The 18,838-nt window shown below is 40.0% G+C and overlaps 2 protein-coding genes across 3 annotated transcripts in view; both read left to right on the top strand.

Moving 5' to 3' along the window:
• The window catches only part of LOC124261948, a 60,282-nt gene extending 56,741 nt beyond the window's left edge, over positions 1-3,541 (top strand). For both annotated transcript variants that reach the window (XM_046696309.1, XM_046696312.1), the window contains exons 8-12: positions 27-172; positions 369-508; positions 839-932; positions 1,711-1,867; positions 3,396-3,541. In XM_046696309.1, coding sequence (XP_046552265.1) covers positions 27-172; positions 369-508; positions 839-932; positions 1,711-1,867; positions 3,396-3,515 — 657 coding nt within the window. In that variant the 3' untranslated portion in view covers positions 3,516-3,541. The remainder of the gene's footprint in view (positions 1-26; positions 173-368; positions 509-838; positions 933-1,710; positions 1,868-3,395) is intronic.
• A 6,112-nt stretch (positions 3,542-9,653) lies between these two features.
• On the top strand, positions 9,654-16,084 carry LOC124261953 (snaclec bothroinsularin subunit alpha-like). Its single transcript, XM_046696317.1, has 7 exons — positions 9,654-9,784; positions 10,828-10,980; positions 11,276-11,355; positions 12,027-12,156; positions 14,022-14,155; positions 15,130-15,147; positions 15,973-16,084. Exons 1-5 carry the CDS (start codon positions 9,715-9,717, stop codon positions 14,096-14,098), a joined length of 510 nt encoding a protein of 169 aa, XP_046552273.1. The 5' UTR covers positions 9,654-9,714; the 3' UTR covers positions 14,099-14,155; positions 15,130-15,147; positions 15,973-16,084.
• Positions 16,085-18,838: the final 2,754 nt, after the last annotated feature.

The following is an 18,838-nucleotide window of genomic DNA, read 5'->3' as shown; positions in this document are numbered from 1 at the left end:
GTGTTATTCCCGTTCATATAACACAGATCAGTAAGGGGGTCCTGAAATGGACCTTCAGGCTTCAGAAGAAGACAGACGTAGTATCGTTTGAAGATGAGGACCTCCAAGTCCACTGTGATCTGTCCGAAGCTGATGTTGCATACGATGACACTGACAGACTCCCGATAGAGAAGTATGTATTTTGTGTAACCGCCCAGTGCTGAGAGAAAATGTAATCAAAGATATACAGTTATCTTCCACTTTGTTTGCGTATGAACCTAAGTATGTCAGTGGCGTGGATGGATACTGAAACCAAATCACTCGAATGGAAACATGAACGTATGGTTAGGAAATATTGGAGAGTACCACTATTTTTTGGCTTGTTTCAGTATACGAGTGAGGTCCTTAACGTCTGCCACCAAGACAAGGGTCAACGTTCGGACATACCTTGCTAATCCTCGCAGTCTGGAACCGGTCACAAATGTCAGCCTTGGTGTTCCAGTCAGACTGGTGGTCAAGCTTCCAGAAGGTTTGAATAATTCAAGCATGTTGTTATTCGCAGGCTAAACACGTTTCACTGCCCGGGTTATGTGTAAAGCTTACTGTTTTCGGATAATTGTCCCCAAGGAACAAACTAGTCAATTAAGCATACTGATAACGACCATTAATGTAGTCACATGATAAGAGGACCTTTGGAACTGCCAACAGACCTGCGTCCCGTAACTTGTTGCAATTTGGATGTGGCATTTAACCTGGTATGGAGGTACAAACTGAAATCAGGGGGAGAAGTTTCCAAAGGCAGGACAGGTTCAGAAGGTTTGGAAAACACACCTTTAACTTGTCCATCTTCTTGTTTCAGGGAATGACGTCGTCAATCCGTTGTTTTACCCCTGGAGCTGTCAAGCTGCATCTCCAGATGGAAAGGTTACTGTACGACTGACTGACGACTTAGGGTAGGTACGAAGACGGCGAAGCTCCCCTGAACATACTTTAAGACATGTAAAGGCAATACATTGTCATGTGTTGGATATAGAACATTATTTGGAATCAAGTTGGTAAAAGTAACATATTCTTTGTTACTCACTACAGACAGGAACAGGAAAGCTTGACATGAATGATTTTCTCATGATGTAATAAAACGTTGCTAATGTTTTAGCTTCTGAAAAGTCCCAACAACGAGGTTTATTCCATGTATAGTGATATTATATCTATGTGACTTCAATGTGTAAGAAATTTAGTTTCCATGCACATATGATGCTTTCCTAGCAGCAGCAATCGAGTGAGCATTATTAAGTTCTACCTCTTCGGTTATATTCAGGAAACAACGTAAGGAATGGACTTTAGTAACTGTTTAAAGACACGTGTTTCTTGCTACAGTGTTGAGGCTCGTGCATCATTCTACAGATTCGACCTTAACCCAAATTCGACGTAATTTAGTCAGAGCCACAAGGCCTCTTTTACCGTGCCCCTGTTAAAATTGTTCAAGATGGACAGATCTATCGACAGATCTACATCAGTGATTAATTTATTCTGCTTAGAATACTGGTGTGTCTAAATAATATTACTGAAAACAGACAATCTTTGAGAGGTGAAGATTTAGTTATTCTCTTTCTCATATACGTTGGCTGTTCATGTTGATGTGAAAATTAAGGTGAGTGACAGAGTGTAACGAAGATGGCGTTCCATGGACTCAGTGTTTACATCTACTTCTGTTTTTATTACCTCCTCCAGATGTTCTCTGAGGGAAGACATCGGCTTCGGAATAATGGACAAAGTCTCTGATGTGGTCCAGTCGGAGGTATTCCCACTGTTTCAGCTGCCAGGCTACACAGAAGTGGTGTTCACTTGTAATCTTGTACCCTCGTACAAATTCAGAAACGAGACACAGGTTGGTAGACACGTATAGCAGAGTGAGAGTCAATATCGTTTTATGCTACAAAGTAACCCAGTTATATCACTGTGGACTGCATGAAATCACCTTGACCTGGCAGTAGTTGCTGTAAAATATGAGCTAGCATTCTCCACATATGGTCCTTATTTTTCAGTCTCATGATCAGTCTATGGTGTTGGATACACAACTTGAAAAATCATGCAAAACTTTATTTGGAACAAAGTGTCTGTAACAACTGCTCTCATGGTTCAAATCCACCCGTTTTCAAAGTCTGCTAAGAACGAACCTCTTGAAAATGTCTACAAAAAGCGGTGGTCTTTTGGTCTTATTGTCATTTGGAAATCAAATTATATCAGAATGTCGTACGTATAAACACAATCATATGCCATTTGTACAGTCAATCATTTGATAATGTCAAACACTGTCCTGCCAGGATCACATATAGTGAATCATATCACAATGTCGCACAGTGAATAATATCAGATTCCCAAAAAGTGAATTACACGTCATAATTTGTATACGAATAATTATATGGTGTTTTTATTGAATCATTGATGTCACACAGGGGAATATATCAGGATCTCATTAATGAGGTCATACGTCATATGATGATTTGTATCAGAAGGTCATCGATTTGATCAGGATATCATGCAATGAATCACATCACGATGTCACGCAGAGAATAATATCAGGATGCCATACAACGAATTGCGTCATGCAATTGGTCATACAGGTGTACGGATGTGGCTGTCATACACTGAATTATACGGCATTAAATTATTTGTATCAGAAGGTCATCAACTTCCTCAGTTGAGGATCCCATGCAGTATATTATACTGGGATATGTACAAATGTACAAGATCCTGGTTCGATACCCCACATGGGTACAATGTGTGAAGCCCATTTCTGGTGCCGTGATATTGCTGGAATATTGCTAAAAGCGGCGTACAACCATACTCACTCACTCACTCACTCACTACAAATGTACAAAGAATCATTTCAGAATATCATACAATGACAATATACCAGGGCACCATATAATTAAGAAATACAGTTCGCTCTACCACCATGTATAGTGTAATAAAGCACACTTTCGCCCTGAACTATTATAGTTAAAGCACGAGGACGCTAATTTGTATATTATTTGAGAAATGCCAGAGTAATTTAATCTAAGGCAGTTAAACCTTCATATCATAAATAGCTGATAATACCATATCATTATGTAAGACAAGTTATTCATGATTTCTAACAGTAGCAGGGTGTTGTTTTCAATAGAAACATGTTTTGTAGACATGGTGTGTTGTTTCAACAGGACTGTAGCTCTCGTGGATGAGGCTTCGACTGGACAAAGTACATGGACGATCATATGGAAGGTACGTGTATAATCAGAACATGTATGCCGGTCATTATATCAGGCAATACTAAATATTTAAACAAATCGTCATTATTAACTGAATCGGTAAACAGATATAAACCGTTATCCATGATGTTTATTTGTTTCTGTCATTTTGTGAATTTATTTCAGGTCATAACAGTGAACTCTTCACACAAGCCAGTCCACAACTCTGACACAGCAGCCATTCCAAACCCTGCAATCTGTTGGCCACTCACATCGTTGATAACCAAACCTCTATGCTCTAATTAAACATCAGTATCACCTTCTCCCAGTCAGAAAGAGTCATGTTATGTCTGTTTGTCAGCCGTTTGACGCCAATGCCTGTGCTTAGCTCTCGTCGGAATTGCAGAACTGTTTGCTGATATCGCAGGAACTGTCAGTCAGAATCCATATTAGAACGCAACAGAGACGTTCCTGATCATATTCAATGGAAAATCAGGCGAAACTTCATGCCTTCACCCAATAAAGGCCAGGGTGTAAACCTATACAAACCCCATGGGTTTCCAGTTAGTCTCTCATTGGCTACTCATCAGCAGTGTAGATGTTATCTGCTCATGACTGTAGCGGCTATGGGCGAATGGTGTTGTCAAAGGTTCACCTTGAAATTTACTACCAGATTCTACATGTGCCGTATAGTAAATGTCTGACAAACATTTCACTATATGTCGATGACTAGAGAGATTAATTTGATTAGCATACATAAAATGTCAAATTTTACTTATGTTCTGAAAATAAAATCTTCAACATGGTGATGTCAGCGTCAAATAAATGTATAACCCTAGCCCTGCACAGCATGGAGTCGGGGGAGTGGGGATGGGGTCATTTTCGCAGTCTGTCTGAAATACGAATTCCTGCATGAAACGTTCAACGCACTCACAGGCTTCTTTCTATGTAAACGCACCTCCTCTGGCCACCTGACTGATTCAGTGGGAACTTCAAATCTGGATTTTAAAAAGAGAAATACATTTTCAAAATGTATGTTTTGTAGGCTGTCTGCATCCCTACATTTTGCCGTGTGTCTTCGTAGCATACTTCTTTACACTATGGCTTAATTTCATCATGAGCCGGTAAGTCACAGTTGTGATATTTCATGGAATGTACTTGAAAGACAGCTTTGACAAGGCAAGGAGGCCACATCTGAGTGTAGGTTTGTTACAAAGAACATCCTACAATGACAACTGTATTTCTGCTCGGATCCAGACAGGTCGTTTGGCGAGGAACTTTGAGATTTACTCACCCGAACTGGAGACAAAGAGATAATTAGAACACTTCATCTTTTTCAGGCTTTGATCTGTGGCTGCAACTTTATAATATCCAAGATATTTTTTATGGATTTAAATGCTTCTTTTTTCTTCCCACACAACGTTTCGGGACCATTACAGATCCCTTCGTCAGGTTCCAATTCTAAGTGGGGAGGGGATCAAGCTACCCTCCTACATCTATATCGATCACTGGTACGTTCCAAACTTGATTATGGTTCCATCCTTTATGGTGGAGCCTGCAAAAGCAACCTCAAACTATTAGATTCTGTCCACCACCAAGGTCTAAGACTTTGTCTTGGGTCCTTTAGAACTTCTCCTGTTGACAGTCTCTACGTCGAGGCCGATGAGCCATCTCTTACACAACGCCATATAAAATTATCCATGCAGTATGTAGCAAAACTATATTCTAATGAGTCAAATCCTGCATTTAACTGTGTTTTTAATCCTCTTAATGAAGATCTGTACAACAAAAAGCCTTCTCTTGTTCCGTCTCTTGGTTTGAGAATTAAACCATTCATTTCTACTGCCGGCATTAAGCTGGAAAATATATCTCCTTCCCGTCTTCTTTCTCCTCCTCCTTGGCAGCTGGTGAGGCCTGAAGTTTACCTAACTGTGACAAAGTTTAAGAAATCTGTAACTAATGAATTAAAATATAAACAAGAATATAATCAATTAAAAAATTAATATAATACATACAAATCCTTATTTACAGATGGATCCAAGGATGGTGGCGCGGTGGCATGTGCCACTGTCATTGGATCCAGAACAATATCTGCTCGACGACCAAATAACAGCTCTATTTTCACAGCTGAAGCTAATGCCATATTAACAGCTCTTAAATATATTAATAAATACCGTAAATATAAACAATACATAATCTTTTCCGATTCTCTTTTCATTGTATTCAGGCTATTAAAAATCTTTCTTGTAAACATCCACTTTTATTAGAAATTCTTGAATTGTATAATGATCTTGCTACTGGCCAATGCGATATCGTCTCTTGTTGGTTACCCAGCCACGTTGGCATTTCTGGGAACACAATGGCCGATCTTGCTGCTAAGGCAGCACTCAACAAATCTGTGACACCACTTCTGATCCCATACTCTGATTATAAAGCTGCTATTAGATCTTATATCCGTGATCTGATGCAAAAGAAGTGGGACACCCAAGTAGATATCAATAAATTACATGACATAAAACCAACTACCGGTTACACCTGCTTGGGTTGTCAGTCCAGATTTGAAGAGGTCATCATAAGACGATGTCGTATTGGCCACACAAGATATACTCATGAGTACCTATTAAAAGGTGAGGATCCTCCGTTTTGTATCCCTTGTGATGAAAGAATCACGGTCAAGCATGTCCTGCTTGACTGTGTTGAATATTCCATCACAAGGGATATCTATTTCCAATCACAAACTATGAAGGATCTTTGTAGTAAAATAAGTTCTCATTTAGTTATTGCATTTTTAAAAGAATTAGACTCGTTAACTGATTTGTAAATAGATACATATTTTATTATTGGTAGTTTAGATTAGTAACTGAGATTGTTAGTGGCTGTACCCTCAAAGGGGGTTGAAGTAGCGTAAAACTATTATCCTCCTGAGAGGGTACGTAAGTCCCGAAACATTCAAAGGAAATTTAAATTTACCAGCTGTTTTAAATGTAGTATTCTTGTCATTTTAATATTGGCGAAATTTGGTTTCAATCGCCACCGGCTGAAGGGATGATATAAATCCAACTAGGGTCCATGCAGGTAGCAAAAGTACTGTAAGTCCCCATGGTCCCTTTTTTGTTGATCTACCTTCAGTTGTTGGCGATCTATAGTTGTAATTGTGATATTCTAGTTCTTTACTGTCCTTCGTCGACAGGTTTTTATAGTATACATCTATTCCGTTTCGGTGTCACATGTGTTCTCGTCACGATATGGCTGAAATATTGCCGATGTGACGTTAAATAATACCTCACTCACTCACTCACCCTTCGTCAGGTGACGGTTTCATAAAAAAATGTCTTGGACGTATATATACAACTTGCACTTACTTCCACGATTGTTTGATCACGTTAACAATTCAGTAAAACTTTCAAAACGTCCATGGTTGACATATGAAGGACATTTGTAGATTTGACGCATCATGGCATAACTGATCACTGATGCAGTTCCTTTTTTGAGGAAGAGGAAATTCACAATGGGAAAATCGAAATCAGACCTCTTGTGGTAGTGGTAGTGGAGGAAACAGTCGTCGAAGCAGTAGTGTTGGTTTTGTGGTGGTAGAAGTTGAAATAGTTACATTTGATAACAAGAAGGGTATCAATTCAGTCTGTCAGGATGTAGGACAGGTTGTGAGAAAGGTCACAAGTAATCATCGTCTCTATAACACCGGATGCTTTGTATTTAAAAATAATGTAATGTATAGCTTATATCATTATCCATACGGTGGAACATTAGTCATGCCATCTTTTCAATATGTGTTGCACTATGTGCACTTTTGCCTAGCAACCACATTATTTCGTCGTCTGTGAGGTAATTAAACAATGGAACGTGACGTCAATTGACAGGGCCGTCACACTTGCTTACCCTGTTTTACTGCACAAATGTACATGAATAAAATGGATAATAAAGAAATGATTAAAATTCGAGCAAGTGTGTCATGACTTATACGAAACGCGTGCAAAATTATGACTCACTTGCCCGTGTAATAATCTCTATATCCGACACACTTGGTGCACACTTATTCCGGAACACCATCCTGACCAGGCCAAAATGCACCAAGTAGCTCCACTTGTACCTAAGCGAATCACCTTGAACACTAGTTCCACATGTACATGGTGCACGTCAAGAACTATACCTGGAAATAACACTCACGAGGTCACATGTTCTACATGTAGACGGTAGACCTAAACCTTCCCCGGAAATTCAGCCCAACAAAGAGTTCTTTATGCATCAGTTGTGACTCCTTCTACCATGAGGTATGAACATTTTACGTCTACATGCGCTGTATCATGTGATCTGATGTGATCATGGACTGGCACACGTGCATTTCCGTTCAGGAACCTGTTTCATGTTGGCAGAGAAAGTGATGCTGCTGTAATCCAATTTTGTTGAAGTTGCAGTTCTACTCTGACGAGGTGATGTTCAGTAGGAGTATGTTTGAAATACATATGGCAAACACACTTGTGTCTGAACCCGTTAAACAACCATTTTCGTATATTATGTTGGGGGCAATGTGGACCATAAGTCTCACATACCTCTTAGAAGTGTTTTCATGGGTTATTGATTAATGATGTGTCCTCCTACCTCTGTGGCCTAAGATGACGTCATCATGCTTGTGATGAGGGCTGACAACCCGTGTGGGTTATGTCCAGATCGATATTCCTAAACTTAATGCGCCGTACATCATAATATCAATATAAAAAAACTACCTTCACTCCATGCCTATACCAAACTGATTGTGGTTTCTCCAACCACGAATAAAGGGAGACATGATAAGCTAAATAAGTTCGTTCTTTCTCTTCGCGATGTCTGCATGTACAACATCCCGGTAGACATTGACGGTAAACCTCACATATTCACGGATATTAACATCTGGAAGTTTCAAAAATGCTTTAAAGACCGAATTATGATGATACATACATTGTCTGACATGTTGAAATAAGTAATGGTATTACCCTCTAATGTACACATTTGTTTGTTTGTTGTTTAACGCCACACGTCATATTCAAGCTATATGGGGTGTATTCCCATACTGCCTACAGGTTAAAACAACATGATACGGTCCAGTGATCAGGAAGTGAAGTTAATGGGAATACACCGATCTGACCTGTTCTACCCCTGCTAAAATGAACTTGACCAGTTAGTTGGTTAATGAACAGACCTGTTCTATGGTGTCTTCCCACTCTGCTTACACAAGGTTTAAAAAAATGACAAGTGTTGGTTGGTAAGACATCTTTATTCATTTTGAGAATTCTCAGTCTTTACATGGAGACATGGATATATCATGAAAAATTGATAAGTTTTACAGTCTTTTACTGGTTTTACAGTCTTTTACTGGTTTCACAATTACACACAACTGACAAGGATGTCCATTTCGTTGCCATGGACTCCGATATGTGACCCAGATAAAATGTATTTGATTATTATTGTTTTGGTCGTATAGTATTCTTCTGTATATGTTATTTATTAGATCTGGTCTTTATGTTGTAGAGTAATTTTTGAGAGCCTGTATGGAGCTTAAGGAATCCGTAAAAATGCAGATGGTAGTGTTTGTTGGTCAGATGTTGCTTGCAAGGCCTGAACTATGGCTGCGAGTTCTGCTGTGAAGATACTGGAGTTTGCCGGAAGGATAGGGTTGTTTAAGGCTATTTTGGGTATGTAGATTAAAACCAGTAGTACTCTTCTGATGTCAAGCACATTCTAACAAATCCCGAATTAATTAAACCACTCACTAAATATCTCATTCATACAAAGTTATTCCAAACAATCTAGCAACAAAAACAATAATACCACTTTTTATCATTTTAAAAAATGTTATAAATGTGTATATATGTTCTTTAACTTTATAACCATTTACTACACCACATCTATATTAAATTGAAAATCTCTAATACTCTTTTACCTATTTCATATTGTTTTCACCTTTTAATTCGGCATCCCATTCAAATTTCCTTAATACTCAGTTGTTAGGTTTTTTTGGTAGTAACACCACTCTTTTCAAAATTCTATTTTTCCCCTCATTTCTTAATAAGTGTACTACCCTGTCGCCGAAATATCTTAGTTGTGCGTGCCACATTAAATAAAGCAAATAACTACTACTACCTTACTCCAAACGACACACCCCTGCTTCATTGCTAATTGGGCTGTTCCATTATTCTGGAGGGCAAAATATCATTTCCCACGCTGCCTACACTATTTTTGATGACGCATTGTGGACAAGCGCTAAACATGACAAACTCCGTTGATATTAATGGAAGTTTAAATACATGATTATGATAACTTTACCAATTATGTTTAATGTGTCCAAATTCGACATAATAGCATTCGTATTAATCCTGAGTTATTGTCGTGTAAAGCCTAACAGTGGGCGTCCGTGAAAGCTATTATTTGCTTCAAGTTAATGACGATTGGTCTGTCTCTCCAGCATACCACAGAAGGTTGTTCAACAGTGTGCTCGTACACTTCAACAGAGATGGGTGTTGTTCTGTTGCTTACTTTGCTTGTCTTTCTTCCCAACACGGCTGACGGTGGGAGAAACCAAGGTATGAATAAGGGGATATTTGGCTGCGATTATTCATTTAGGTATTTATTCATTTATTTTATTTTCAGTCACAAACGTATATCACCATCTACTATCTTTAACTTTGAGACCCATGAAGGTTAGGGTTAAGAACTGATCTTCAGTAACCCATGCTTGTCGTCTCTGAAGAGGCGACCAACGGGATTGGATGGTCAGGCTCGATGACTTAGTTTACACATGCCATCGTATCCAATTTGCGTAGATTGATGCTCATACTGTTGATCACTGGATCACTGATTATTTACAGACCGATTACCTTTTTTTGACCGACACCTGGTAGCTGGAATATTGCTGAGTGCGGCTAAAAAATAAACTCACTCCTCACTCTTTAACTTTGAAATTGTTCATTGTCACCCATACGAAAGAATGGGATTCATCCATGACCACATTTTTTACAATGTGTATTTATGTGAACTGCATCCGTCCGATATTGAACCTTGTTCATTGTCACGCATGATATAACTTTATTTATTTAATCATTGAATATATGGCTGACAACATAATATTTTGCACTGCATATTTTTCTGCATCCCTACACGATTGGATCAGATTACCTCGTCAGGTAACAGATTTGTTCTGGTGCAGATTGTCTGAGTAGGTTGCTCTGCAGGACATGCTAACACTTTTGCGAAAACTTGGGTTTTGACTTAAGTTAAAGGTTTGTACTCAAATTTGAGAAAAACGCAGGAAAATGCATTTCCCAGAAAGCGATATTAAACTCAAACATAGTAGACAATTTAAGTTCAGTATATAGGTTACCTGAGTTGGTTTGGCTGTTTGATTTTTAAAATGCAGTTGAGTTAGAAATTCAGCTGTTTCAAATTGTTAAACTCAGTTTGAAATTTGAGTATAAACTTAAGTTTGTTTTAGAAATCAGGTTCTGGTGTAATTACTGATTCCAGTGATCCATGTATGTCATCGTCATCCCTGGTGTGCCTTGGACGCCAATTGCTTGAATCTGTGTAGGGGGTAGGTATATCTATTCTCAGTTGTTCTCATATACAGTCTGCCCCGAAGGCTGGAGAAAGGGGGGTTCAAAGTGCTTCAAGCTTGTGGACGAAAAAACTGAGACACCTGATGCGCATAGGCGGTGTAAAAATAACCATAAAGCCTCTCTAGCCGTGATTGAAAACGAAGCGGAGAATAAAGTAGTTCAAGGTATGTATAAATGTATTGTAGATGCATTGATACTCGCAAAACACACTGATACTGGTTATGCGGGTACATAATCGATACTGCAGTTTGGGTAAGGCATGTGCATGTACTATGTCTGCAGTGAAAACATTTAATATGAACTTCAGTTGTATCAGATATACAAATTCTGACTTTTTTGCAAAGTTCAACGAAAATGTCCCATGTGATCATAATTACTCTCAAGGTAAACAAATATATGTCACATGAAAATGTTCCGAGTTTGTTCAAAGATGTCTCTCATGAACGAAACCATTTCTAGATCTTCTCGGTGGTCAGTCGAGTGCATGGATCGGGCTACGTCGCAAATATGGAAGTTATAAATGGAACAACGAATATGAGGTAAGAAGAAATGATTGTCACCAATCACCAAAGATATCGAAGTAAAGTGCTAGTTTGATATTATTTTGGATATCACTGGCATAAAAGGAAAGCAACAGCACTATAATGGGTTGGATTTTGATTCTATGTTTCAGATGGATTTTTATAATAACAAAACTATAGATATAAAGATGCAATTTATATTATAATTAAGTGGAACTAACTGTCTTCTATTATATTAACTGAGTGCTGGCAGTAGCTTCTCACGAACATGCGTATTTGACTGTAACAAATGTTTAATTTGAGATTACATATTCTCAGTAAAGTACAAATTCAATTTGGTTTTTGTCAACACTCTCCAGCCCACAAATTCGGTACCCGTAAAGATCAGGGTTAGAATAGGTCTTCAGCAACCCATGCTTGTCGTAAGAGGCGACTGACGGGATCGGGTGTTCAGGCTCGCTGACATGGTTGACACATGTCGTCGTATTCCAGTTGCGTAGATGCTCATACTGTTGATCACTGGATTGTCTGGTCCAGGCTCGAGTCCTCCCCCATCCTCTTCTTAATTTGGAGATGTGATTGATGTCCCGGAAATGCCAGATTTTGAATTACGACTGCTGTAAACACTTAAATTGGAGAGTTGTTCAAAGACAGCAATGCACACACAAACTTATGATCACCTGTTTCAGTTTCAGTACAGTTATTCAAACTGGGCTTCTGGTCGGACTTACGGAGAGTGCGTGATGATACTCAGTACTGGTGAATGGCGACGATCATATTGTTTTCTTGACCGCCCCTATGTGTGTTTCAAGAAAGCTGGTAAGCTATGCACAACAGTATATCAGGCGCACGTATATTAACCAGTATGCCAATCGGCACAGCTGCCAACTACTAAAGGTCGCTGAATGATTAATATAGCCACATGCCCACTAGGGGAGAGAGTTGTTGCAATTATTATGAGCAAGTGTTTGATATAGTCTTTTTCATACTGCGAGGCTTCTGATGAAAATCGTTCTCTGGATCCATAATCCAGTTGGATCCATGAAATTTTCTTTCATTAGGAAAGTTGAACCCTGGTAGTTCGGCTACCTGCAAGTGATCAGGGCATGCTATGCCGAGAGACTGCACAACATGTGCTAAACGAACAACATCGTTGCCAACGTGTTTGAGAAACAGATATTCTGTACCAGTACTGGAGACCGGAGGTAGGGTGAACAAGAACTCTGTCCTAGACGTGCCGCCAAGAGGTAGGGTATACAGATATTCTGTACCAGTAGGATGTGGAGACCGGAGGTAGGGATGGTACAGGAACTCTCTCTAGTCCTAGACGCCGCCCGGACGGAACTCTGGTCTAGGGTATAACAGATATTCTGTAGTAGATGTGGAGACCGGAGGTAGGGTCAGCAGGAACTCTGTCCTAGACGTGCCGCCAAGAGGCAGGGTATACAGATATTCTGTAGTTAGATGTGGAGACCGGAGGTAGGAAGTACAGGAACTCTGTCCTAGACGTGCCGCCAAGGCAGGGATGTACAGATATTCTGTAGTAGATGTGGAGACCGGAGGTTGATGGTGAACAGGAACTCTGTCCTAGACGTGCCACAAGAGGCAGGGTGTACATATATTCTGTAGTAGAGAGACTGGAGGTAGGGTGTACACGAACTCTGTCCTAGACTGATGCCGCCAAAGGGTGGGGGTATATATATTCTGGACGTGAATACCGGAGGTAGGGTGAACAAAGAACTCTGTCCTAGACATTGCCGCCCGGACGCAGGGGGTGTACAGATATTCGGTACTAGATGTGGAGATCTGGAGGGTCATGGTACAGGAGCTCTGTCCTAGACTTGCCGCCAAGAGGTAGCCCATACAGATATTCTGTACTAGACGTGAAGACCGAATTGCAGGGTGTACAAGAACTCTGTCCTAGGTGTGCCGCCAAAGGGTAGAGTATACATATATTCTGTACTAGATGTGTGAGGTGGTGTCTACATATTCTGTACTAGACTCTGTCAGGAACTCTGTCCTAGACGTGCCACCCAAGGCAGGTGAGATATCCATATATTCTGTAGTAGATGTGGAGACTGGAGGTTGATGGTATAGGAACTCTGTCCTAGACGTGCCGACTGGAGGCAGAGATTTACAGATATTCTGTAGTAGATGTTGAGACTGGAGGTAGGGTGTACAGGAATACCAATAACTCCAACCATCTGCTTGTTTGGCGGCTTTCGACTCCCAGGCCTGGTCCTCCGTATCGTATCCTAATTTGGCAGATCGATACTCAAGCAGTCTGATTTGTCTTGATTATTTAGGGATAACTGTTACTTTGACGAATTGGGGACGTATACCGGTGGTTATATAGCCGCCAATTGTAATTTGGGATACTATTTTGTCGTTTTTAACACAAATTCCACTCATTTTAGCTGGATAGGGGAGTTGATTGACCAACGGCTTTTGGGTAAAATGATTGTCCTTGCAGAAACAATAATGTAAAGGATACATAAAAGGTTTCAGTGAATCGGTTTTCAAATTGCGACCGTATATGCTGATTATACGGTCGGAAATTTAGCAGTGACCAATCAGAACTCGTGTTACATAACAATTGATTTTTAAATATACTGCCGTTCTGAGTTGGATTCAGCTAAACAAATAAACAAATTTTTAAAGTGCACTAGCTGTATATTTTTCAGACTGTGAACCAGGCTGGACTGGAGACAGATGTGACCGCCAGTGTCACTGCTACCAGGGCTATGTCTGTAATGTGTAACTTACGATTGCCCGCATGGATGTGAGCTTGGTTGGGCTGGTGACAAATGTGATAGACGTGAGTAGTAAATACTAGCAATTCCAACTTTGTATTACATATTCCGCAACAGTTTTAATTGCTGAACGGCGCTAACTTCTATTTGATTCAACCATGGGAATTAATGGTGTACAGAAATGTAATATGGATGTGAGCTGGGATGGACAAATGTATGAAAGACGTGAGTGACAAGTAAATGCTACCTGTCTTACCTATGTATTATTACATATTTAACAACATTTACATTTGATGAACTATTGATTGATTCTGTGCTCCGTATTTGATAGCTGTACATAAATACATGAAATAGAGAAATTCAATGAAAACGAATACCCATTCTGGACTATCCATTCAAAACAAAAAGTCCGTTTGGTTTTAAAGGAAAAATAGTTCAGAATCTGCAAAAATAGGAATGGATCACTGAAAATCAGTGGTGACATCAGCTGTTCTTTGAACGGGTACAGATGTCCCTATCAACCGAATGTTTCTACGCCTGACACCACACAGCAACGCTCCAGGTATACTACAGTGGTCTGTCAACAAACCGGACAATCAAGTGATTGATGAACCGAAAGTACCAGTCCGATGGTTTTGAATTACGACTGTTGTGTAGATATACAGAGCTTCCGATGTTCATATGTTAGGGGGCAAAACGTTTGAGAAATAGATTTTGTTTTACAAAGCATTAGATAGGTTTATGTTATGTTTACGTGTCTCGTAGTTCAGACATCTGACAACTGTTCAGTAATTGAAGGTATAAAGCCCGGGAGAATGTATACATGTGTACAACTTTTCGCCATGTCCCTGGTCAAGGACTGGGTGGGACGAACACAATACACAAAGATAAAACGGACATCCAGATCAATTGTCAGATATACAAATGACAGTGTTCCAGTCTAGTATTATTGGATTTTAAATACATACGTTATGAAATTGTACTGGATGCTCCAAAATATGGTAAACATTTATACCGAGACTGACGTTTCTTTTTCCAGGCATAGACAAACCTGAAGGTAAGAATATGTTTTCTCCAACTCATGTTTTATTAATTCTTTTGATTCAATGCGATCTTTTACGGCAAGTTCTTTCCACAGTTATTGGTGAATACGTGTATAAAGATAGTTTCTGAGACGAATAACTTTGCATGCTCAAACATCAAAGATGGCACGATGCATATGCACAGTGAAATCATTTCAGGAGAAAACCACGAGGGTTAACATTAAGGGTTAACATTTCGAATTAAAGTGCTCCACATGACCTGTTTGAAACTTGAAATATAGTTACTGATAGTGTAAATAGACCTGAATTTTCTTATAATTTACTGGTAAATAAGTCATCATAAAGTCCACGACGAGGGCACGTGTGGAGTCTGTTCTCCTAAACCTGGAACCTATGATCAGCGATTAGGTGGAGGAGTGAGTTTAGTTTTACGCCGCACTCAGTAATATTCCAGCTTTATGGCGGCGATCTGTACATAATCGAGTCTGGACCAGACAATCCAGTGATCAACAGCATGAGCATCGAGCTACGCAATTGGGGAACTGATGACATAACAACTAAGTCAGAGCCTGACCGCCTGATCCGTCGGCGACTGGAGCCCGCCTCGATTAGATTTTTAGCGCTGTGAGCCCCACGCCCTGCTGGTGGTTTCCACCGAAGTGGTAAATCTAGCTGAGACTTGCTTTATCTCAGGCTTCCCTCCCACAGTAAACAGGCACACGGTAATGTAACAGAACGTTAAACCGAAATCACTCACTCACTCATAAAAATAGAGTAATTTGATATCCTGATTTGTCATGGTGAGGTATTACATTGCGTGTTTTATTGCGTGATTGCAGTGTCCTTCTACCGTATGAAAGATCGGGAAGGCTATACTTTGAACCTTACCATGGACCAGAAAGGCATCCATTTCTCGAACTTCGGAGCCGTGAACGCTGAAGGGGAGATCAGTCCCAGATGTGACACAGAAGAAAGTTTAGCTATCTTGGTTTACATGTACAGATTCAGAAACGTGTCGGGAGTTTGGGAATCGGATTGTCCTGTAGAAACAGTAAGAACGTAGTGTAAAACACAGTGAGTGGGTCTAGTTTTACGCCGCACTCAAGCATGGGTTACTGAAGATCAATTCTAAACCGGATCTTCACGGATTGTGAAGCACAGACCTTCAATAATAGTTCCTCTCTGTCAGTGTGTTTGAGTGTGTATTCGTGTGCGTGTGCATGTGCAGCGTGCGTGTATGTGTTTGTATGTGTGCATGAGCGTGCGTGCGTGCGTGCGTGTGTGTGTGTGTATAACGCTATACTATTAATCGTGTGTATCAGTAGTGTATATAACAACATAACAACCATAAATTGAAAGGGCATGAGCAGAAGGCGTATTTTCTTTGTGGTTATTTTGTGTTCATACAACCTAAAGGTTGGAACGGGTATACTGAAATGGACCTTCAGACTTCAGAAGAATAGTGGCTTGGTGTCGTTTGAAGATGAGGACCTCCCACGTCCACTGTGATCTGTCCGAAGCTGATGCTGCATACGATCACACTGGCAGAGTAGGGGTGGAGGAGTATGTATTTTTTAACTGATCAATGCGTAGAGATAATGTGGCTGCAGATATATAATTATGTTTCACTTCGTATGCGTACGATCCCATATGGTGGCCCCATGTGTTCGCTAAATGTGTTTTATGTTTTAAGTTTGTGTTTTGTTTTTGTTGCGTGTGTGTGTTTGTTTTGTTTTGTTTTGTTGTGTTTTGGCTTTTTGGTTTTGGTTTTGTGATTTTTGTTTGTTGTTTGGGGGTGGAGAATTATTATATCATAGTTCATGCACAAAAATAAAACAATTTGAATGCGTGGAGTAAATAATGTTATAGTGAATGAAGCTTTGATTCAGCCTACATGTTTCAGGATTAGAAGGGCGGACCGTAACAGCTGCCACACAGACTAGGGTCGGTTCCCGGACATACCTAGTATCCTGACACTCTGGAACCAGTCACAAATGTCAGCCTTGGTGTTCCAGTCAGACTGGTGGTCAAGCTTCCAGAAGGTTTGAGTAAATCAAGCATGTTGTTAATCCCAGGTTAAACTCGTTTCCAGGTTATGAAAGAGTGCTATCTGCCCTTTCAGCTAACTGTTTCTGATATTACCACCAGGAAGATATAGTCTATGGTTGCACTGATATGAACACCAATAACGACCATTGATGATTATAATCACATTATGAGCTGACCTTTTGACCAAGCTGCTACAAGACCTGCCCATCAGTCACTGTTGACAATATGGTTGTGGCTATTCAACCTGGTATGTAGATAAAACTCAATCAGGGAAAAGATATCCAAAGGCGGTATAGGTTCAGAGAGATTCAGAAAAACGCACCTATGACGTTGAAGACACGCGTTGTCTTTCCCCACATTTTACAACATCGTCTTGTTTCAGGGGATGACATAGTCAATCCGTTCTTTAATCCTCGGAAATTGTCAAGTTGCATCTCCAGATGGAAATGTCACTGTACAACTGACCGACGACTCAGGAGGTCAGTATGCAGTCACTCACTTCAAATTCACTGACGTGGTGGGATAGTCTAGTGGTTAAAGCGTTTGCTCGTCACTCCGAAGGCCCGCGTTCGATTCCCACATGGGTACAAAGTGTGAAGCCCATTTCTGGCGTCCCCTGCCGTGATGTTGCTGGTATATGTTTGAACATATGTTGTTGATAATGACACGTAATTTAGAACTCTGCAGGTATGAAAACATATTTTACTCTTCGCCTACGTCAACTTGAGGTGCGAATATAAGCATCAAAACAGGGCCGAAGTCCACGTCCTTCTAGTAAAATGACCTGATAAATACACATATTAGTTTCTAACATTAAAAAATACATTTAGAAAAAGTCAGATCTTTAGAATCTGGGGAGTGAGTTGGATTTTTACGCCGCTTTTAGCAATATTCAGCAATATAACGGCGGGGGACACAAATTGGGCTTCACACATTGTATTGAACAAAGGGCCTTCAGTGACGAGGCGAATTCTAGAAGTTTAGAGGTTTGATTTCACCTTTCCATTTGGAGCGCCCCTTCTCATACACAGTGTGGTGTTCTTCGCTGTGATATTACTGGAATATTGCTAAAAGCCCCGTAAAACTAAGCTCACTCACTCTGCCACTTCCACAATGTCTATGTGGCTATTTGCATGAGTTTATATTGGATAATTGTTCCTTTATCGAAGATTAGAGGGCTCCTAAACAATCAAGAACATCACAGGATTGGGTTATATACGACAATGGGGAATCGCTCTTACGCGAGGGTATAATTATCTGTACTTAACATTTGTGAGATAAAAATCTTTCAAATTTGTCTCTACATTTCCTTCAGGAGAATGAGTCTGGAGGAATAGAGGTCATGAAAAAGTCAATGCCAATGTGTGTGTACAGGCGACACCTTTTGAGAGGTGATCATCATTTACGGCGATCAACCGATCAGTTGGTTGATAATCAAGTTGTACATTGTCTCTGTTTTATTGGAATAAAAGGTTTGGACAAATAACTTAAAACTATTACATGAAATAGGTCCCCAGTGTTGTGAAGTCCATTACTCATTTACAGAAACATAGGGCAACTTTTACCATGATGAACTTGTATGGTATACAAATGTACCTATCTCACCAGTAACGTTATCGAGCTTAGAATCAGTGTGCAGAAATAGTTTCCACATTT

Source organism: Haliotis rubra, unplaced genomic scaffold (assembly GCF_003918875.1).
Source record: "Haliotis rubra isolate DU_JTF1 unplaced genomic scaffold, ASM391887v1 Scf819, whole genome shotgun sequence".
Taxonomy (NCBI): domain Eukaryota; kingdom Metazoa; phylum Mollusca; class Gastropoda; order Lepetellida; family Haliotidae; genus Haliotis; species Haliotis rubra.
Note: the sequence above shows the minus strand (reverse complement) of the source record. Positions and strands in the feature narration are given on the sequence as shown.

Bases quoted from the DNA above. Each gene is read 5' to 3' on its own strand.
- LOC124261953 (XM_046696317.1), top strand. From the start codon at position 9,715: ATGGGTGTTGTTCTGTTGCTTACTTTGCTTGTCTTTCTTCCCAACACG. The intron at 9,785-10,827 runs GTATGAATAAGG...TCTCATATACAG, and splicing joins TGACGGTGGGAGAAACCAAG to TCTGCCCCGAAGGCTGGAGA. The intron at 10,981-11,275 runs GTATGTATAAAT...AACCATTTCTAG, and splicing joins GGAGAATAAAGTAGTTCAAG to ATCTTCTCGGTGGTCAGTCG.